The sequence below is a fragment of the Rutilus rutilus genome (assembly GCF_951802725.1).
Source record: "Rutilus rutilus genome assembly, chromosome: 6".
Taxonomy (NCBI): Eukaryota; Metazoa; Chordata; class Actinopteri; order Cypriniformes; family Leuciscidae; genus Rutilus; species Rutilus rutilus.
In genome coordinates this window covers 6,481,754-6,504,821 of record NC_140214.1, presented here as the reverse complement: position 1 = coordinate 6,504,821, position 23,068 = coordinate 6,481,754, and the positions used below count along the sequence as shown (strand labels likewise).

The 23,068-nt window shown below is 35.0% G+C and overlaps 1 protein-coding gene across 2 annotated transcripts; it reads left to right on the top strand.

The window, feature by feature from the left end:
• The first annotated feature begins 1,075 nt into the window (after positions 1-1,075).
• Positions 1,076-22,211, top strand: sh3gl1a (SH3-domain GRB2-like 1a). Of its 2 annotated transcripts, XM_084412005.1 has the most exons (10): positions 1,078-1,300; positions 8,936-9,004; positions 10,511-10,583; positions 12,139-12,282; positions 12,597-12,730; positions 13,307-13,465; positions 15,272-15,375; positions 15,582-15,715; positions 17,089-17,133; positions 18,984-22,211. In XM_084412005.1, exons 1-10 carry the CDS (start codon positions 1,256-1,258, stop codon positions 19,175-19,177), a joined length of 1,101 nt encoding a protein of 366 aa, XP_084268131.1. In that variant the 5' UTR covers positions 1,078-1,255; the 3' UTR covers positions 19,178-22,211. The 2 variants fall into 2 exon arrangements, with proteins under 2 accessions (XP_084268132.1, XP_084268131.1); XM_084412006.1 differs by lacking the exon at positions 17,089-17,133 and having other exon boundaries at positions 1,076-1,300.
• Positions 22,212-23,068: the final 857 nt, after the last annotated feature.

Sequence of the window (23,068 nt, the reverse complement as noted above, 5' to 3'; positions counted from 1 at the left end):
TATATATATATATTTTTGTGAATGTCAATCACAAAGTGTCAAAAACCTTTCCTCTTTCTGCTGATGTACTATTACAGGTTCTTTCAGTCTGAATTATAAGATACAGAATATGACTAAATGAAAAAAAAAGCAAATAAAAACTGAAGATGGATCTTATTCTTTAAAAAGAATTGTTGTCCCTTGTAATTTGTCTACTTCACCGAATTATCAATTCATATATATATATGTGTGTATATATATGTGTGTGTATATATATATATATATGCAATAGTTAAGATATTAAATATATATAAATAGGGTGACAGGTTGATAGGGACACTTTTCCCAAGTCATCTCAATGGCAAGGAGTGTAGCCTATAAATATATAAACATTTTGTTTCAGGTTGTTACAGGTTTTTTTTTATATATATATGTGTAAATGTATGGATTTTTGTGAATTCATGCTGACTGCTGTTTTTAGGAAAAACATGTAGGCCTATAACAAACTTATGGCCGGTTTCACAGACAATGCTTTATTAAGTTCCAGATTTAAATGGATGTTTGAGCTGTTTTAAATGAAAGCAACTTGTCATTGTTTTGTCTCAAAAGATGTACACCAGTGTGTTTTTTCGTTCAAAAGCTACTTAAATGTCCTAATTGAATGAAGGCCTACTTATGGCTTAATCTGAGCCTTGTCTGTGAAACTGGTCCATAATGTATTAAGTGTGGTAAACATAAAGATAAACTTTTCACAGACGAAAGTTAAACCCGGAAGTTGGAGAGTTTCTATTTCTGGCTCTGAGATAGATATGCTTCCATAATAATTAGTTTCTATTGCCAGAGATACATAACAAAGTACATGTGCAGTAATATAAAACACGTAATAGTAATAGCCTACATCACAAAATTAACTTAGAAGAAAGTCACATGTTTTAGAAAGATTTTTTTTGTTTGTTTGTTTTTGTTTTTTTTATGTTTCAGAAACGGTGCAATGCGAGCGATGGGAATCCTGACGTCCGCAACCAGTTGACAAATCAGAACTCTCTTATTATACGCGACGCGTGTATGGGATCGTTCTAGTTGCGTGCGTCGCGTCGCAGTGTGACGTGTACTCCGGTACTCACTGTAGGTTCAAACTCTGGCCGAGCAGGAAGAAGAAGTTGTGATTCCGTGAAAGTTTTTTTTCACAGCTCTATACGCCTACAGTTTCATTTTTAAATATTGGGGGAATTAAATAACATCTATATTTGTCAAAGCGAAAGGATCCGACGCAAAGATGTCTGTTGCCGGACTGAAGAAACAGTTTTATAAAGCGAGTCAGGTGAGTGTTTCCACGTCAACTGGTGCACGAGCATACACTTACAGATACAACAATAAACAAACAATATACCGTAAGTTATAAAGAAACATTTGCGGTGTCTGTTCAACTTGTTTGAATTATTTCATCCGGGGTCTTCTCTGCTGTGGTGAAGTAAAAGTTAAAGCCTGCCTGGCTATAGTGAGCCCCCTACATAGACAGCAGTGCGTTTTGAACGCGTCTGGGTAGGCAGCTCAGTAGCCTACATTTTGAGAGACACTTCGTGGGAATTTAGTTGTGTGTGTATGTGTGTGTGTGTGTGTGTGTGTGTGTGTGTGTGTATGTATATAATATTATTTTTTATTGAAATTCGAATCTACTTGTTTTGAAGTAGGCTAAATAGATTTGTCACCCAGTAGAAATGTTATAGCCATAGAAGCACTTTATGAATAAACCAAGCTCATATAATTCCAAATCAAGTCTATAAACTTAGACCTTTAAATATTTTACTATATCAATGTTTTTATAGTGAAGTATACATATGACACAAACAAAGAGTTAACAGGTTGCTGACTGTTAATGCACTGGAAGGATCATAAAACATTGCAACACATGTATTTTTGCATCGCCTTGATCAACATGTGGTTAACAGTTCAGATAAAATGAATATGCTGTGTGTTTTGAGCAGGGAGCACCTGTACTTTACTGGCAGTTTATTTAGCTGATGTGCACTAAGGAGCTGTCTGCAGGTGATGCATACAATGTTTATCAGTAATGTGTGGAGAAAACATATTTATCCTTTATACTGTATGAAAAAAAAATGTCCAGGTCACAGTCAAGAGGAAAAGTATAAGAAGTTCTGTTTTGCTTAAACAAAATTAAGGGATTTTTTAGGACTATTGCAATGTTTTCAATGTGATTTGCATGATGATTATGCATATTTTACCCTCTAATTCTCTTTACTGTATAATGAAAAACTAATCATCATTACCATGATGCACCTTTTACTTTTTTGTGTGTTTTACTGTGTTACACTAAAAAAATACTGCAATATGATGATTTATACGGTATACAAGAATAAATAATAGGCAGTAACAAATACTGCTATAATGTTTAAATGATTTTCAATATATCATCATTATATAATATCATAGATCCTCGTTTCTTTGCATTCCTGTTTCATTCCATTAGCTATTTCTTTGCCCACCATTTTCCCAAACATTTGCAATGTAAGTTATGACTATGCAGTTGAATCAAATGACCTCAGTTAGTTTATATTCAGTGTTAATAATGCTGCTTTATTTCATTGTGTGATTGATAAAAAACCTTTTTCAGATACTTGTGAATCTAGTGGTTTAAGTCCACGCCAGGCAGATAAAGAAAGTGATTTTGAATGAGATTCTCAGATGATATCTTTTTTTTTTTGGCTGGATTAGTCTTAAATCCATGTACTCCAAAACAGTCATGCATTTAATCAGAATGAAGCCTGTTTATAAAACACTTGCAATTTCAGACATTCACTTGAAGTTTTATGGTCTCAGCCAGTCTAACATTCCTTTACCCGTTTTGTTCAAGCAAAACAAGTCTAACGTGCACCTACATGTTGCAAATCAGCTGAAAGCATCTTAATGTCAGACGGGATGTCTTACGGTCACTGAGCCTCATTATTACAATAAACACCCTAAAGCATGCAGGGTTGAAAATGCAGAATGTCTTGATGTTCATACTTACTAAAGACTATAAAGACTAAGTCATTAGTTAACTTTTTCCTTACTGGCTTGTGTTTGTCTTCACAGAAAGCACATTCCATCTTGATGTTATGTCACCATTTGAAATTGATAAGAATGTAATCTCAAAAGTTGATCAGATTTAACTTGACATGTTGTCTTAAAAATAAAATTGCAATATATGATGCACTGTAAACCCGAATAAGTAAAGAAATTGAGGTAATCAGTTATATAAAAAAAATTAAGTTAAGAAATTCAATGTTTAAGTAAGCAGAACTGGCAGATTTTTATTTTGTACTCAAACATTTTAATTGTTCTTAACTTTTAATATAAATAATAAATAATTAGCTTAAACTATAAGCTAATTCATACATTTAACTCAAAATTGTCATGTAATCTCATCTTTAAATATTTTTAGTAGTGGAAACATATCTAGCCATAATTAGCTAATTCAGTAAATGCTGATATATCTTGCTAATTGGTAAACACAGTGCTTTGATAGCGTTAACATAGCATGGCAGTATCTGAATGAGAATGGCAATATAGAACATTTAATAATTATATGTTCTCAAACTAGGCTAAGCTCATGCTCCACTCATTACCATGATGCCCCCCCAACAGAAACTCTTCTAAATTAGCATAGGTAAACATTAAACACTACTAAATCTCCCACTTTACATACTCTAGCACACAAAAAAACATTATATAACACTTAATTTTAGCATATACACTCTCCCTTTTCGGAGTGTCATGGCAAAGCATGCTGCGAGTAGAAATCCCTGCCCATTTTCAGATAAATTTAAGTGTCTAAATTAAATGAAACAAGTTTATGAAACTCAGAACGATGGAACAATTCTGATTACTTAAAATGTGTCAGTTTTGTGAACTCAAATGAAAAAGAAAGTTCTAAATAATAGTTTATTTAAGTTTACCTTACACAAACCAATTAATTTTTAACCTTTAGGGTTTACATCTAGACGTCCATCAGTAGATAATTAAAAATATTGCAGACTGAATGCTAGCATGCTGTCCTTTGTTTGCAGATACCAATATTGCCAGTTGTCCCACTGTTAATGATTTATAACTCTTTCTAGCGGCAAAGACGTTATCACATCCTCCGCAGACAGCGATTTTAAACTGGTGGATTAAATAATCAATCTCAGATGTAAAAATTGAGCATTTTGGTGTTGTGCAATAGAGATCACTGCACACAAACTATATTTGTGTGAAAGATTTATAAGAGGTGTGTGACCTGATGAATTCAGTGTTTAGTTTAGTCGTCAGACTGGATTCTTGTTCACAGCAAGTGCAGAACCTGCCCACCAAATAGAACAGGGCCCGTATTCATAAAGAATCTTAATGCAAAGAGTAGCTCCTAGTGACAAAATTCTAAGAATATTCTTAGAAATGTGGGCGTTTACTCTTAAAATTAAAGAAAAATTCCTAGTAAAGAAAAAAGTAATTCAGAAAGCATCTTAACCCTTAAAAGAGGTCTTAAGGTCAAAATTGTTAGGAGCACGGACAAGGACTTTTAAGAGGCTTAAGAGTTTCTTTAGCAGAGGAGAAAATGGCAGAAAGACGAAGAGGGAGAAGAAATGTGTTGCAGACAATGGATGACAGTGAGTTAATAAGACGCTATAGATTAGATCGTGCAGGGATCATGTTTGTGACTGATCTTTTTAGAGACACGCTAATATCTCCGACACAGTGCAGAAATGCCATAGCGCCTGAAATGAAAGTAATCACTACATTACGATATTTGGCAACTGGGAAAATTCCATGTTTGATACATTAAAACCAACATTCAAACCACCACTTAAATAGACATGCCAGCAATCAGTGTAACTGGAAAGAGTGGAACAATTTTTATCATTCTAAGCAATCAAATACCTTATAGGAAATCAACAGCATGGTACATAAAAAAAGGATTTATATACACATATATAATGTGTGTGTGTGTGTGTGAGAGAACGATCAAATAGGAAAAATTACGCATGTAAGTTCAAAGTGGAGGCTTAGAATAGACCCTATACTTAAAATCACTTTTTTTTTTCCTTCTTGGACAACCAACCAATCACAGTCTTCAAAAGATTGTGTCATACATAGCAACGGGGTCAACCCCGCCTCCTCACTAAGATAAAAGTTTTTGTATTTTCCTTACTCAGAGTTGCTCTCAGATCGGTCCCAAATCGCTCTTAAGCTAAGACTCCTACGTAAAAGTTTTTAAGCTAAATTAAGAGTTTTCTGAGAGGATTCTTAGAATCTTTATGAATACGGGCCCAGGTGTTTTCTTTCAGACTTTTCCCTCCCTCTCTCTTTACTTTCTTTATCACCTGCTCGTTTTTTTTGTTCTAGGTGGCACTTACATGTACAGGTTGAAGAGAAGTGTTTATTGCACCGACATCTCTTGTATTGTTATACTGGAGAGTTTTTAACTAAATTGTGTTTTCATGTGGGCTAAGTTGTGTAGGCCATTTCCTATTGTATTGTCTACTGTGTAAAGCTGATGCCTGATGTTCCTGTACGCTAGAAACCTGGTTGTCATGCAGATTTGCTTTAGGGCAGAGATAATTATGCAAACCATATGACTTTCCTTTCATATCGAAGCATGCAGCATTATGAAGCTGTTTTTAAACCTAAACCTTACAGTGGATTGAATATTGGCATGGGAATATTGGTAAATTTAGGGTGTTTATTTTAAATTGTCAGTATCAATCTGATAAAGATGATGTTAGGAGAAGTACATTTTCCTGTTTAGATTTTGATCTAAACCTCTTTCGAAACCTTAAATGCTTGAAGTTAGTTTTACTGACAAATATAAATTGTGCTTGCATGAATGATTTTCTTAACAGAAGTATTTCATTTTTTTAAATGGATTAGTTGCACCAGATAAAGTGAGGGATAATCAGTCAGCAATGTTATCAGCAGTCATATGTGTAACAGTATATGTAGATAACGCTGATTTATCATATCAGTTTATCAGGATTTGTCAGAAATGTCAGTATTGGTGCATAACTATGAAATCATATTGATAATGTGTATCACAAGATCACCTCAGATTTGATTTCTTGACATGAATACAAGCACTTTAAGATGAGATTCATATGAAATGGATAGCTTTGTGCAAATATTTCACTTGTCATTCTAGAAAAGTGATCTGCGTGATCAGTGTCTGTGTCCACACCTACATCTGAATCATATTAGGCCACTAGCGGATCAGAGCCAAACAATAGAGCCACTGTATGAAGGGCTGTCAATAAAACACGCATGTACACACGTGTTCCTTCTCTCTGAAGACTGGGTGTGTGTTTTACAAACTGATATGCTCAATATTTGATCAGTATGAGAATGAGATTCAAAGAGCAGTGAATATTTGTACAGCAGAAGGGAGAGAAGTTTAGATTTTTTTACTGTAATGTTTCTAAACTAATTAACAACCAGGGATGTGCGCAACAATTCATTTAATATACATTTAAATGGAAATTAATGGATAATCAAGCACTAAACAGTGACAATAATTCTTAAATTAATGGTGATGACTAAAAGCTGGAGTACACTACAAATCCTCTGGTGCTGTTCGGTCATTTTTAACAGAATGATTGTCCTTTTTTTATTTTTTATTATATGTTCCATCGGAATGGTATGAAATTTGGTAAAAGTTTTGGCACTTAGTATGTGAAAAAAAAAGAAGAAAAAAAAAAGAAATGATTGGGAGATGATTTTCCTCTTGTGGAAACGTTTGGTACTGTGCCCAAACAAAATCTTACTGAAAGCTCATGTTTTGAGATCTCAACCTCAAATTTGGAGCATAACTTGTTTTGATTCCAGGCTTTTATTATCGCCTAGCCTTACTCCGCTCCTCCCCGGACATGGAAAACTTGGAAACCCCTGATCTAGACATATCTAGACTGACAATCGAGCAAAAAATATGCACAGAAGTAATGAAATGTATTCCAGCCTTAAGACATTTTTTTTTTTAGGGTAGGCCTAATTCTTCGCTTGGATTGCCACCCAGGCTGTGCTGTTTGGTTTTGTTTTAAATTTTTTTTCCTTTGGGATGATGTCAGTTCACAAAACGCTTCCTGTTTACTGGAATACAATACACCACACTTACTTTGTGTGTTTGTGTTTGGAGAGTTCAGCTCATAGAGGAGGAGTGCTTGTGTGTGAAACAAGCGTTTGTGCCGCCCATACAGGAAGTATCATCGAACAACAGGAATAGGTCAGGGGCCGTATTCACAAAGCATTTTATCTTATCACTAGGAGTACTCCTAAATCGCACTAAAAGATTTTAGCTAGGAGTTTTCTCTTAAAAGTTATTCACAACGCCTTTCAGACCTACTCTTAGTAAAGAAAAATGACAACTCCTAAACTAAGAGTGAGTCTTCGTTGCTATGGATGACGTCATTACTCATGCACGAGCTTGACTGAAGTGACCACCTTGATTGGCTGATGATTGTAACGCGGGAATGAGTCCAAACCCCTCCCCTACGATGATGAGTGACAGGTGACAGGTCTGAGAATGCGTGCGCTGCACAAGTAGTGCGAAGGACGGAAGATGATGAATAACTGAATAAATAGCCTAAATGAATAAAGAGTAAGGAAAAACAAATAGCCTAGTAGCCTAATGAAACATATGGATTGATGCAATATCTTTGCAACATTATTGAATTAATCTGTCACTATATGCCTCTGCCTACGTTTGCAAAGAGAAGAACATTTTAATTTGATTCACAATGAAACGTTACAATTAGTTTACATGCAATGAATGAGTAGCCTAGTTTTGGTTGTTGTTGGTGGCGTTATTGCATCCCTAGTTATGCCTACAATGCAAAATTGTTCGCTCGCGATTGGAAGCTCCTGTAGCCGCCGCATGCGCATTTCAAAACATCGCAACGTGAAATGCCACAAAAAGGGGTTTGTGAATAGGTCTTAGTGAGTTAGGAGTCCTCGCGACTTCTTTTAAGCTGTCCCAGGCTTAGGTGCTACTTTTAGGGATAAAATGCTTTGTGAATTACTCTTAGTCAAAAAAATTAGGAGTCCTAAAGTTACGAGAGACACGCCCATTATTTTTAGGAGTTGCCTATATTCGCCAGTTAGGAGCTACTTTTAGCCTTAAAATTCTTTGTGAATACGGCCCCAGATGGGGAACTCCACAGGGGCCCTTAGAGTCCATTCCTGAAGTTCTTTCCTTCCATTTTCTTTTCTCTCTTCCACACACAAGTGTTATTAGTAGTGTTTGCTAAGGCTGAGAAGGGTGTGCTATTACTATGTCTTTAAATGATTGGACTTTCACCTTGTGGTCACTGAAACTGAGCCACTTTATTTGAGCTTTTACTTAGATGGATATTATTAGATGGATATACTATACATTAGATGATTATAATAATTAGATGGATATACAGTATAGTGCAGAGGGATGAGAAATTAATTGGGAAAAGAGTAGGAATGGAATTGGGAAACGTTGCACAGACTCAAACCTGTAATGCCCACATGAGCATGTGCTTTAAAGACATTTTATAGAGTTTGTGACAAAGTTCACAAACAAGGTTCTTATGTGAACACGCAAAGGCAACCATTTAAGTTCCTTACATGCCAAACATCATTGCTCTGTCTTGCTCGTTCTGTAACGTGAACTGAATGTGAAGCAGGTATTTAGATGTAAGATCTAAGAGCTGATCTCTTTGTCTTTATATTTGCACACCAATGAATGCTTCTTGTATTTGAATACTTTATCATACGATCTCACAAATGTGTTTTGTTGCTCATGCATGTTTTCTGAAGGATCATATTCTCTATTAGCCCAATACCAATATAAAGTTTTTATCAAAAATGCAAAATGTTTTCTGTAATTGTTAGGGCGAGGGGATATAAAATATCATTAGTTTGGTAAAAAAAAAAAATTGAAAGTCCTTGTACCGATGTGTTTTAGATGGTGAGTGAGAAGGTGGGAGGTGCAGAAGGAACCAAACTGGATGTGGACTTCAAAGACCTTGAGAAGGTAACACATTTGTAACATTCACATTGTGATAGCAATGTTCAAGTTCTCTTAAATATGATCAAGACTTCATTCTTCCTACTTACTGAAAGTTATTGTAATAAATTCAACAATAAAATTGGCCAGAAACATCCTCTACTCAAATAACCAGGTGCAATTCGCTGGCACACAACATTTCTGGGGCCTCATGTATAAAACTTTCTGTAGATTTCATCCTAAAAGTGTGCGTACGCACAAAAGCTAGATTTCGTGTACGCACAACTTTTCAGATTTATAAGTGTGCATGCATCTCCACTCCATATCCTTGAAACAAACATATATGGAGCTTACAGTGCCTAGATTTACTATGCATAACGTCATCTGCATATCATTTCCATATGCATATTCCCATCCACGTGATACCATTTTTAACAGTACAAGACATTAGGAAAATATGAGATATGGACTCTAAATGACACAATATCAGAGTCAAGTCTGATCATTGTTCTCACAAGAAATATTTGATCAGAACATGAGTTCTGCGATTTAGTTTAAAGAGGAATTATGATGCGCCTAGACATTAAACGTTTAGGGGCAGAATTACTAAACAGGGCAAATTAGGGTCTGGTTTAAGATGGGCTTTTTTGGCCGGAAAATAAGGGCGCAAACACCAGTAAATTGACGAGTAGTAAATCACCTTGCATGATTCATTTAAATATTCTCCTCCCATAAATGTTGCGTCTGAAAGGGAAACTCCTACAAATGCATATGCAATAAAGAGTCAGCCGCAAAAATAACCGTCCACGCCTTTTCAGTGCAAATCTTTCACTGCATTTCTTTATTAAATCCTGACAGTAATTCAATGCCCTTTTTGTGTGTACACAGCATTTATACATCAGGCCCCTGAACACTTTTTTTTTTTTTTTGTAGAATATGAATATGAGGTTTTTTAATTTACTTTGTGTTTTATGATGGTGGCTTTCAAATATAATGTTACATTCACATTATTATTGCCCATTTTATCCTCAGAAATCGCAAGTTTTTTTGTTAAATGTTGACAGTACTAGCTTTAATAGTACTTGGCATTAGACTGAAACGAAAAAAGTGGTTAATGCCATTTCCGCCCACAGGAATTACGTCAGTAATGAATAACCAAAAGATCCTTCACCTAGATACGTGGCCCCATCTCAAAATGACACATTTACAGCTCATAACTCAAATTTTTACAGAGGAATTCCTGTAAGAGCTTTAACAAAAACACAAGCTTCACATTTCTGCTTTGAAACGCATCATTTGCATGATTTTCTGTGGTAAACCACAGCAGACCACAAATGCAGTCTGTCAAGCTCACACTGAATATTCCTTTGCCTCGGTATCAGTCAGCTTTCTGAATGTTTCAGTAGGTGTGACCGCTGCTGATCGTTTCAAGTCCGTCTCACTTCTTTGTCTGTGAGTGCTGTCGATGTGTGTTCTCTGTTGACAGTGTGACGTAAAGACACACACCTGTACTCTGACTTTTGTGCTTCACAGAGGGCTGACATCACCAGTAAAGCCATATCAGAAGTGCTCTGCAAAACTACTGAATACCTGCAGCCCAACCCAGGTGAGAAATGGACAAAATATTCCCCATGTGCTGAATTCAAAGTCAAAAACAATATACAGTTTTTAATAATCACATGTTAAGTGTTTTTGTCATGTTTTTTTACATGTTTTTGCACATTCTGTATCTAAACATTCTTAAAGTGCCCCTATTATGCTATTTTAAAGGTTGTTCATTTTGTTTTGGAGGTCTCCTACAATAGGTTTACATGCATTCAAGGTCAAAATCCTTTGCGGAAGTCTTTATTGTCAAGAAACCTGACGCACAAACAAATTCTCCTCCCCCTTCACATCGGTCACAATCATTTTAATTTATTGCAGTTTAAATGAATCATAAATCATGCATATTTCAATGGGGCATCTTGCTTTATTATTATTATTTATGAATTTCTTAAATAATCAAACTTCACCAGCATAAGGGGAGCAGCTGATGAGGCTGTGAAGTGGCTCTCGTGTGATCAAGAATATTCCGATATACAAATAAGATTTCCTTCGATTCCTCTGTCCTCATTTTCTTTCCTTGGAGCTGAGAAGTGAGGGAGGGAAACGAGGATGCACAAATAAGAATTGAGAAGCACCCAATGACACGAAAATGGCATCGGTTTTAGCGTATCAATTCCAGCGTGAGTCCTCATCCTGTTGAAGTGCAGTAAAGTGTATTTGCAGTGCTATAAACAGTGTCGACAACATGAACCAAACTCTTCCAGTCTCAGCTACAGCTGCAGTGTTTTAGGCCGGGTCAAAGTAGACTTTGTTCGCTGGCAGCCAATGAAGACCATAGGCTGGCATTATGCAAATTTGTTACATTGTTACAATGGAATTGCTGATGACTCGTTTTTTTGAGTCGATTCTTTCTTTTAGGAGACAATAACTTTATCGTACACTTTGCAGAACTTTACATTCACAAATAGCTATATTACACGCTGCATGAAAGGTAATGTTAAAAAAAAAGCATAATAGTGGCACTCTCATTCTCAAAACTATATAATATATAAAGACTTAAGTGACTTAAAAATTAAACTTGTTTTCCCTTTGAATTAAGTACATTTTTCTTACCCCACTGACAGATGTTTTTTCTTGTTTTAAGTATAAATGAAGTATATTTTTTTGGAAAAACAAGACATATAGTATCTTGTGTCATTTGGTCAAGTACACTTCATCAACCCTTTTCAAACTATAATCGACAACGACCTGAAAGACATACAGGAGGAAAACTGCAATCAATTGCTCTTTAAAATCAAATCAAAGTTTATTGATTTAATTAAGGCACATTTACTTGAGAAACAAAATGTCTTGTATTCTGAAAAAGTTTATTCTTAAAAAAAGAAAAAAAATCTGCCAGTTGTAGGGTAAGGAAAATCTATTTTATTCACAAGGAAAACATTTAAAAAAAATTTTTTTTATCATCATTATATCTTGTCATTTTACTTCCATTGTAAATGTAAATTTAAGAATATTTAGATATTTGTAATGGATTTACAAATTTACATGGAATTTTTTTTGCAGTGTATGTTTCTTTATATTCATCTGCCTGCTTGTCTCTCTGTCTTGTACCTCAGCATCGAGAGCGAGACTGACCATGGTGAACACCGTGTCTAAGATGCGTGGACAGGTGAAGAGCCCAGGTTATCCACAGGCAGAGGGCCTTCTGGGAGAGTGTATGCTCAAATACGGCCGAGACTTGGGAGAGGACACCAACTTTGGTAAGAGGAATGTTCTTTCTCAAAAGCATTTACAAAAAAAAAAACTGTAATGGGAAACTGTACAGCATGTTTCATTCGTATTATTTGCCCCAGGTATGAATTATTATTTTTTACAGTAAAATGTACCATCAGACAAAAAAATAATAATCACATAGCGAAAATCTTTTCAGATTCTCAGCATCTCATTATTAGAGACCTGTTGAGTGTCTGTGTTTAAGCATATTGTATTGCTCTTTGCTTATTCGGCTATTATAGGATCTTTCTATTTATTTTTTGCATAATATTTTTGTTCATGTTCTACACCCGATCTATAGGTGGTGCTTTAGTGGAGATGGGAGAGGCCATGAAGAGACTGGCAGAAGTGAAAGACTCTCTAGACATTGACGTCAAACAGAACTTCATCGACCCTTTCCAAACTATAGTCGACAAGGACCTTAAAGACATACAGGTGGAAAACTGCAATCGCTCTCTGAAATCAAATCAGAGTTTATTGATTAAATCTATAATTCATAAGTCAGTGGCTAAATGTTTGAGGACTTGTGTCGGATTGTAATTAATCTTTTTATTAAAAATACATATGATTATGAAAAATAAATGACAATTTTATAAAAAGACAAGTTCATTATTATAATAATAATAATAATAATAATAATAATTGAATGTATTATTTATTCACAGAAATCTTTTGTAGAATTTTGGGTTAAGAAAGACAATAACATGATTTAAAGGGCACTTTTTATAATTTATAATTTTTTCCCTATATATTAATAAAAATTCTTAGTTAGTTAAGGATAAGGTTTCTGCACTACAAAAAGCCTTACTTTAGTTTTCATGGTCATTTTCCACCCTTGTTGACCCATTGTTTTTACTGTACATTTAAGACATGTAAATTTCCTCTCTTATGATTGGCTAACCTCTGCATACTTTTGTATCACTAGCATTTTTCAGAAATTATCAGTGTAAATTTAGCTCTTAAAACCTGTAGTTCTGTTAATAATAATAATATGCTCTGGTTTCACTTCAGCATCACCTGAAGAAACTGGAGGGCCGTCGACTGGATTATGACTACAAGAAGAAGCGTCAGGGGAAGATTCCGGATGAGGAGCTCAGGGCGGCGGTGGAGAAGTTCGAAGAGTCCAAAGATGTAGCTGGTACCAGCATGCAGAACCTTCTGGATACTGACGTAAGCTCACTTCAGCCTATTAGACTCTCTGAACATTTCGTTTTAAGGTGTTGAACGGTATAGATATATGGACCTTGCACTGTGATGACGATCTTGATACTATGTGGTTTATTTTTAGCTGTCTTTAAAAGTGCTGTGTGTAATTTTGCCTGTACTAAAGCATAAAAATACAGTAATATGTTTGCAGAGATTTAGGAAACATGCTAAGTTCAAATACTCATTTCTCTAAAAAACAATGCTACAGCCAGCCCAGTTATTCTACTTTGACATGTGCGTTCTGTGTCGAAATGTCTGTTTTTGTTTTGATCTGTTTGATCCCGTCTACTGCCAATTTACCCAATAGTATTTCAACACCCTGGGTTGCCAGTTGGTGGAAAAAACACAGTATTGCCATGGAAAGCAATAAAAACATAGCAAACGTATACATTAGCTGATTAACTTATAGTGTACGGCTTGTTGCTTTCCATTGTCAGTTGTCCTCAATCTGGCAACCCACAACGTTTTCAGATATTTTGAATTTGGACTGTAGCCATTTCAACTGCTAGTCAATATTACATACTGTATATTTTATGGTGATCAGTCACAAATCAATTTAGTAAAATGTGCCTGCCAAAACAAAACAGCAATGTAAATATTGAGGTACTAATGTGTTGGAATTTGAAATGTTATCTTTCCGTTTTGAAAAAAAAAAGGAATACAGTAGTTTCAGTTTTACCATCCAAAAACATAAGGGTAGCACTTTATTTTACAGTACGTGCACTTACATGTACTTACAGTGTACTTAAGTAAGGTAACTACATGGGTTAAGGTTAAAGGTAGGTTTTACCTGAACCTACCTTTAACCTTAACCCATGTAGTTACCTTACTTAAGTACACTGTAAGTACATGTAAGTGCACGTACTGTAAAATAAAGTGCAACCAACATAAGTTTTAAAGTAATGGCACATCTCTCCTAATAAGCCGCACGATTTGAGGAATCATTCATAGCACAAACAGTTCAGGACGGGTTTCATGCTGAAATTTAATTCCACTAATCCCAAGTGATGCTTGCCTAAGAAAATACTACTAAAAATCAAATGATCCCCTAATGGAAAGTTGTTATAGTCCAGTACCATCCAGTGTCATTTAGTTGTACTGTTGCTACAGTGATCCACATCAATGAGTGCTAGATATTTTCCACACAGTCTGCTGAGCTGACACATTTATCAGTCTTTTTATCGACACTGGACTGCAGCCCAGAGAAAACTTCGGGATATTTCTGATTCTTTGCCACATCGATCTTAAGCACGGGCCTGTAATTAAACAGTTATTGATGGCAGCTAACAAAAAGTTTCTCAGTGTGCCATGGGAGTACCATCCAAATACAATGGTACATGAATATACAGTCATGCAGTCCAATGATATTTGACATTTTAATATGATATTTTTTTTCTTTAAGACTGGTCATAAATGTAAGTCGGTTACAAAAAAAGTTGATCAGACAAGTTCTCAAGACACAGTCTTAACTTAGCGGCTATGATTATTCAACTGGCCCAGATGTATGACATTAAACTTCTCTATGAATCAATTAGGATTGTAGGATACATCATAGGATAAACTTGGTAATTGAGATATATTACCTGAAAAGCTCTTTATCACATGTCATTTTGCTTCTGAAGAAATTTAATTTTGTTTCAAGGATGTTTAGGTATTTATAGAAGACAAACATACTGATTGGTTTTTTATTTAGCTTACAGATTGCAGCTCTTTTTTCTGAAGCAATAACATCTTTTCATGCTTTGTACGTGTGTGTCTGTGTGTTTGTAGGTGGAGCAGGTGAGTCAGCTCGCAGCTCTGGTCGAATCTCAGCTGCAGTTTCACAAACAGTCTATGGAGGTCCTGGAGGAGCTGGCAGGGAGGATGAGAGAAAGGTTAGAGATGAACATCCATCATTCCACCGGAGTATCTTTCTTCATCACATGAATTAAAATTCCTTCCAAACCCATTTGATATGTACCATGTACCCATTTGACCCAAGTGTTTCAGTCCCTGGCCCTGATACATGGTCTACCTGGTTGCAACCTGTGTGTGTTTGTGTTTGCATGAATTTATGTTCATGTTTGCTTGTGTTCTGCAGAGTAAACAAGGCCCAGTCTCAGCCGCGCCAGAAACGGATGCCTGTGTCCAGACCCAGTTCTGATTATGCAGAGTCAGAAGACTCTAACGGAGGCTGGAATCCGTCCGCTGCGTCGTCCTCGTACCCATCCGCAGGTGAGCCTGTCCTGTTCATTTACATAAGGCTTCATAAAAACATGATTCGACACACAGCCAATGTGCTTTCACACATGCAGCCTTTACTGGATTTGATAGATTTGATTTAAATTTGATTTCTTCAGGGAGTCACAATCTGAATGATAATAATGGTTGAAATGAAACACAGAAAGCCATTATGTGTGCAAAAGACAGTCCTACCTTCAGGAAAGGTTAATCATGCAATTTCCTATATCAAAGTGGCTTTTGCTCACACACACAGCTTTTGAAAAATCTTCCGAAAATCATTTTAACCAAGACCGATGGTTCATTGAAATCAGTCTAATTGGTTAAATTCATCGATTCATGTAACCAAAAGCTCAGCAGATCTCCACATACTGCACTAGATGGAATACTACAGTACATGCTGTACAGAGGCCACGTAATACTTAGTATTTAAAAATGTTGGCTGTCCAAAACCTACACCAGCCTGGCTGCCCAGACAGTCAATAACTTGCTTTTGTGTATAATGGAACCTTCTAAGGACACAGACTGTCTGAGGTTTCAAGCTGCCTCCCAAGGCACTATAAAGTCATGTCTCAAGAAAACATTTAAATGAGATTTAGTCATAGCCAAGCAAATATTTATTGACTTCAATGCTTATTTCTTATAAACACTGAGTCATATGCTGAAAAAAATTATGAAAACTACTTTCAATTACTCAATCAGACACCATATTATAGTATTTATTAATATTTTGAATGATATTTTCTGCTTTAATTTAATTTTTTTTGTTTGTTTTAGTCATTTTGTCATGTGCTTTTGTAATTTTTTTGTTTTAATATTTCTATTTAGATTTAATTTATTTGCATTTCAGTTTTAGTTTGAGTAATTGTAGTACTTCAACTTATTTATTTCAGTTAGTTGCCAAATCGACATTTCTATTGTTTGAGTATTTTAAGTTTAGTTTTTTTCTTATCTAATTATTTTATTTTGTATTTATTTTTATTTCAGTTTTATGATTAGTAATAGTAGTACTTCAACTTATTTATTTCAGTCAGTTGTCAAGGCAACATTTATAATTTTAGATTTTCATCATATATTTTTATTTTTATTCAGCTTTATTTCAATAACTGAAAACAACTCTGGAATTGTGGGATACAGTATTTCTCTCAGTGCTCTGTTGTATACTGAATAGTTTAGCAAATGTCACAATGTGCAGAAGGTCATCTAGGAATTCTCTGCATAAAATAAAATCACAGTTATCATGCTTGTGTTCGTGTGGATGGATGTGAGTATTTGATGCCTGTGCCAGTTGGTTTTCTGTGTGTGTGTGTGTGTGTGTGTGTGTGTAGCCACGAAGAGACTGACTATTGTTTTTTCTTTTACGTCAGTGGCCCCCTCCTTTAACAGGACATCTTCACGCCAAAAACGTAATTGTGAGTCACACGCAAGCACACACTTGACACGGTGAAGGGCTTTTATTCTATGCCAGACTTTTCCCAGCCTCAATTCCTATTGAAAACGAGCGGTGTGAGTCACCCTCCTGCTAAATACACTCCCACATATAACAAACCCGTGATGAGCACAGACAGTTCACTCATGTAAATGAGATTTGTGACACATTTATTTTCCCTTCATCAAAAGCGTGATCAATCTGCCACATGTTGAATTGTCCACCGGGGAGCTTTTTAGCTCAAGAATGAGTTATTTATTAAACAGTTTTTGAACATCTCACACATTCACAAACAAGCTGTTGTTAAACATAGTGATCTGCCTCACTGTCTACTCTGTCTACATAGGGTCTCTTCTAAGGCAGCATCCAAACCTAAATGGAACTTATAAGTGATTGATTTGTAACGCACTACATAGGCAGCACACGCGCCACAATTCGCAGTGATTCCGATAGAGTTTGGCATAATGTGTAATGAGTGTATTCTTGCGCGCGTTGGGTTTGGATTGCTTGAGAACTACTATTGATCCTTTTGTGACCTGCATGTTTGGAGGTGGCAGAACTGTCCTTTTTCTTTGATAAATCTATCTATTCATTTCACTTTCTTGAGGCACACCTTCACACGAAAGTTGTTGTGCATGTGCCTAAAATGCTAAATATGTTGGTGTACAGTAGTATGTCAGTTTTCATTAAAACGTTTTTATTTCTTTTTTATTAGCGCTTTCTACAAGTTGAGTACAAATTGCTGTCTCTCTCTTTTCTTATTCTTAGATAAAGATCCAATCCCTGGTTCGTTGAAGAGAGAACTATTATTTATGTTAACCTTTTAACTAACATAAAATGAACAGTTTGGAAAGAAGCTAGTTTAAAGCAAGCCATTTTTACACAAATGTTAGTGTTGACTGCATTAGTCAAGCATTCAACTCTGCTGCCTAGATTAGTGTAAGAAAAATCAAGCAAAAACATTCTATAATTAATGGGAAATGTAGGTTTATTAATAATTACAAACCAAGCATTCAACCTTGATACCATTTTAGTTTTTTTTTTTATTATATTTATTAGCATTTATAATTTATATATATAATTATTATATATTTATAATTACTATTAATGTTGTGTATGTATATATACAATACACTGTGTGTGCAGATAGATAGATAGATAGATAGATAGATAGATAGATAGATAGATAGATAGATAGATAGATAGATAGATAGATAGATTTTTATTAATTTGATTACATTTTATTACAATCTATTATTATTATTATTATTTAACCTTTTTTATTAATTGTATTATTTTTATGAATTATATTTTATTACAATCTTTTATTATTATTATTATTATTAACCTAGAATTTCATTATTATGGATATTCTGTTGTTAAGATTACATGATATTTACTGCTTGAATTAAGAAAATGAAATTAATTTGTTTATTTATTTATTTTAGTTTTTATTACTATCTATTATTATTTAACGTAGAATTAAGATTACGTAATGTTTATTGCTAGAATTGTTAGAATTAACAATGCACAAAGCTGTGTTTTAAAAATATTATGTAAACGGGTGCAAAACTTAATAAAATAAAGAGTTTTGCTAATAATTTTTTTTTTTTTAAAGCATTTGTTTTATTTCTTCTTCTTTTTTTTATCCCTAATTTGTACCATACACTCTCAAAAATAGCACTTCTTACCACTACATTCTTACAAAAATCAGTCCACTGTTTGTTTTTTCTCTGTAATTTTTTTTATCTTTCCATTGACTTTTCCTTTTTTTTCTTCTTTTTTTTTCTGTCTGTGTATCTTCACCTTTTATCCTCTCTGTGGTCTCCATAGCGACAGATCAGCCGTGCTGCAAGGCTCTGTACGACTTTGATCCTGAGAACGAAGGAGAGCTTGGCTTCAGCGAGGGCGACGTCATCACGCTGACCAATCAGATCGACGAGAACTGGTACGAGGGAAGCCTGCGCGGACAGGCGGGACTGTTCCCCTGTAACTACGTGGAGGTGATGGTGCCCCTGCGGCACTGATCACACACACGCACACACACACACACACACACACACATACAACAGCACAAGAAAGTGCAATGTCAGGTACAGACAGACAGGGAAAAAAAAGGGGAAAATTTGTGACTTGTATTTCACTGTGAACACTTTGACCTCCTGAAAGAGTTTCTGTATGTGTCTGGGTATTTGTTGCTTAGGGTTGAGGTCCAGCTTTGTAGTTAATCTTCGTATAACACTACCATTCCCTAAAGTACAATAAACATCATTGAGAAGTATGTTAAAGATAAATCCGTTTTGGGAGTGTTCATTCTAGAGTAAAATGGATATTATTTTCATATCAGTTTCCTATAATGATGTTACTTGCTTACAAATGCACTCAGCTGCATCTTTACTGTACAAGAAATGTCTCTTGTTGGTAATCACTGACCTCTAGTGGCCACGTCTGAATTGCCGGTCAATCAGGGAACAGCTCTTTCTGACCGGCGAGAAGCTCAGCTATAAGAATAGAACTTATTTTATACTTCATAATGCAATTGTTATGGTCATGGTAATTCGTTTGATTCACATGAAAGATGAACTAACCCTTTCCCATTGGCTTTAGTTGTACTGGGTTTATTTGATTTATCTTAAAGGGATAGTTCACCCAAAAAATGAAAAGTTGTTCCAAACCTGTGAATTTCTTTCATCTGCTGAACCTAAAACAAGATACTATGATACAAAATACTATGGAATCAATGGGGCCCATCGAATGACTGGTTTCCGACATTCTTCAGAATATCTTCTTCTGTGTTCAGCAGGAGAAAGAAACTCATACAGGTTTGAAACGACATGAGGGTGAGTAAATGATGACAGAATTTTCATTTTTGGGTGAACTATCCCTTTAAATGCTGTGTTCATTTGAGCTGTGCATTAATGAGTTTAATGTTATGTTATGTTCATGCGCAACAAAAAGAGGGCATTAGTAAATTCAGAAAAACCAAACTGTCTTTGCATGAGCATTAACAGAGATGGGTTCAGCTAAAAATAGAAATTAAGTTTCACCCTCACCCTCCAAACACATTCAGTTTCATTATATTGAAAAGTCATAAGGTTTTGGAAGGACATGAGGGTGAGTTAATAATTATAGAAAACTTTTCCTATAAATCCTCACTTCCTGCTTCCAAATTCTATTTTTAAACGAGTATATAAATGAGGTAAATCCAGCTGTTTGATGAACCCGAAGTACCGGTTTGTACTTATGTAGACATTAGACAACAGTCGTTTTTGCTTTTTCTTTTCTTCTTTTTACACATGATTCCACCTCCTTATCTTTTCTATGGAAAAAGGAACCTTTACAAATCATCTTCCGCACTGTTCTGGTGTTTTCGCACGACTAGACCTTGTAGTTTTACTGCTGTGGTTTATGAAATCCCTCTGATTACAGATATTACAGCTCCACGGGGATGACGGCTTCTTGAAAAGGGAAATCACCTTTTGTGATCCTGTTTTTAAGCCCAGATTGTTTGTCTTCTGGGTTTATACAGCTTTAATTTCATTTCCCTTTCTCGAAGAGGGAATTCAGAAGTTCCCTCTAACGAACCCTGGTTCAGTTTCTGTCTCTCAGGGAAAGGTATGTTTGCTTTAGGCCTACCGTACAGCTGAACTCATAGGGACTTGTTCATATTATTCAACATGCGCAGAGCAAATTTCTCGGTGAAAACATTCTTGCACAAAGTGTTGACTTAAGAATGGATTCATAAACAGTTTTGCTCGCGAGTGTTAATGTCGGCGTGGATAAACTGTACCAAGCAAATGTTTACATGACATATCTTTGTATTTAAAGTCTTTGTGGATTTTGTGTTAGTCTTTTCATTACAATAATGATATTATTAAACCGTTTGTAGAACACTTTATGATTTTGAAGATATAGTCTGTAATCACTGCAAATGTCAAGTCGTAGTTAGACGGCTACGGAGGCCTTAAAGGGACATGGTGGTGGAATTTTTTTTATTTCCCTCGCATTCCCCCAAGACACAGCGAACACAGTCTCTCTGAGGAACGCAAAAAGCATTGACGTATGATCTTTCCTCCCATCTCGTGTCGTTTTCCATCACCATGTCCCTTCAGGGCCTCTGTAGAACAAATGCAATTAAATACCACCACTTTATTTAAAGGACATTCTTAGGATGACAATGATGCTCAGTAGAGTTTTAGATTGTATCTTTCAGCAACATGCCAAATGGAGAGACTGGACCGGTTTAGATTATCCAGCATATTCTTTCTTATTGATCATATTTTAGATTTCTTTTTAACCCCAAACAGTCGCTGGAATCACGACGAGAGGGACTGTAAAACTGGAGTCTGTGTCCATTGAAAACTGACATCAGATCTGTCCAGAGTTACTGTAGTAAACGTAGTAAATCAGAACTGATTCAGAGCATATTGTTCATTGTTTTGCATCAATATGCAGTAATATGTCAATGCATGAAAGGCACTCTGGAGTGAACGTACCACCGTGTGTTCAGAAAGAAATGGAAGAAAGAAATAAAAAATTATTTTTTCATGTGTGATTTACATTTGAATTAGTCAGCGAATCTGATTTCATGCAAGTCAGGTAACCCCGAAACAATTATTGTGACCATCTTTTGTAAAGTACTTACTTAGCTTGCGTCTTTGTGTCTGGGGTGAGAGATTCTAGACCACATTTGTATCAGGTTCAGTCTTGCTCTTAGTTAACCCTATATTAGCTTGCACATTTCTCAACGCTACTTCCTACACGTGCTCAGTATATTACACGCTTTCTGATGTTGCTCACACTACATTTAAAAGTCATATTGTATTATGGGTAGCATGTATTATATGTAATGGGAAACCTTGCTTGTGCCTCTTATTGTCCCTGGTAAACATGGTTAGGCCTCAGGTTTTACGACAGTCATGTGTTTGAGAAAGTGTTTCAGAAAGAATGCTTCTTTGAATCAGTATTTCCTGCGTAATCCATTTGTGATTTTATGTTTTGTTATAAAAATGTGCAGGGAACATTGTATATTTTTCATTGTAAATAAAGGTGGAAACTATAGCTGTCTTGTGTTTTCTTTAGGTCAGTAAAAACAGTAATATTGTCTAATGTTATTACATTTTAAAATAACCATTTTCTATTTGAATATATTTTATAAATATACCCAAATAGAAAACAGTTATTTTTTAATTGTAATAATATTTCACAATATTTCTGTTTTTACTGTATTTTTGATCAAATAAATGCAGCCTTGGTGAGCAGAAGAGATTTCTGTTCTAAAAACATACAAATCTTACATATCCCAAACTTTTGAACGGTATGTATTCGTATTAAAAATGCAGTTAAAATATAATTAATCAAATGAAATATGAAATATTTATAGGCTTTAAAATGAAAATGGTAATAATAATAATAATAAATATGGTTTATTAAATAATTTGGTATTCATTTGAACTCAACTGAGTAGAGCAAATAACTTATTTGCTAGAAGGCACTACTTTATTTCATACTGTTTTAATAGTAATGTATAGCATATCTTTTTTTATTTTGTGTATCATAAAATATAACACCTGAAAAAAATATTGAAAAATGTTTTCATTAATACAGTGTTATTCATAATATAAAAATAGGTTGTTTATTCAATGTTTATATTATAAATATTTATATAATTATATTTGAATGCATTTGTAATATGTATATTGATCATATTTATTATTTTTATGTATATTCATAATATAATAAAGGCTACTAGCCTACTACAGCACCAACTGAATTACAGTAGAATTAAGTTAACTCTTCTCTTCGACGTAAACATCAATAAATGAACAGTAGGCTATTATAACCTCACATACTTTCCATAAAATAGGATAGTCCAGCCTGCGGGTCATAATGTAATCCCAGATGCCATATTGACTCTC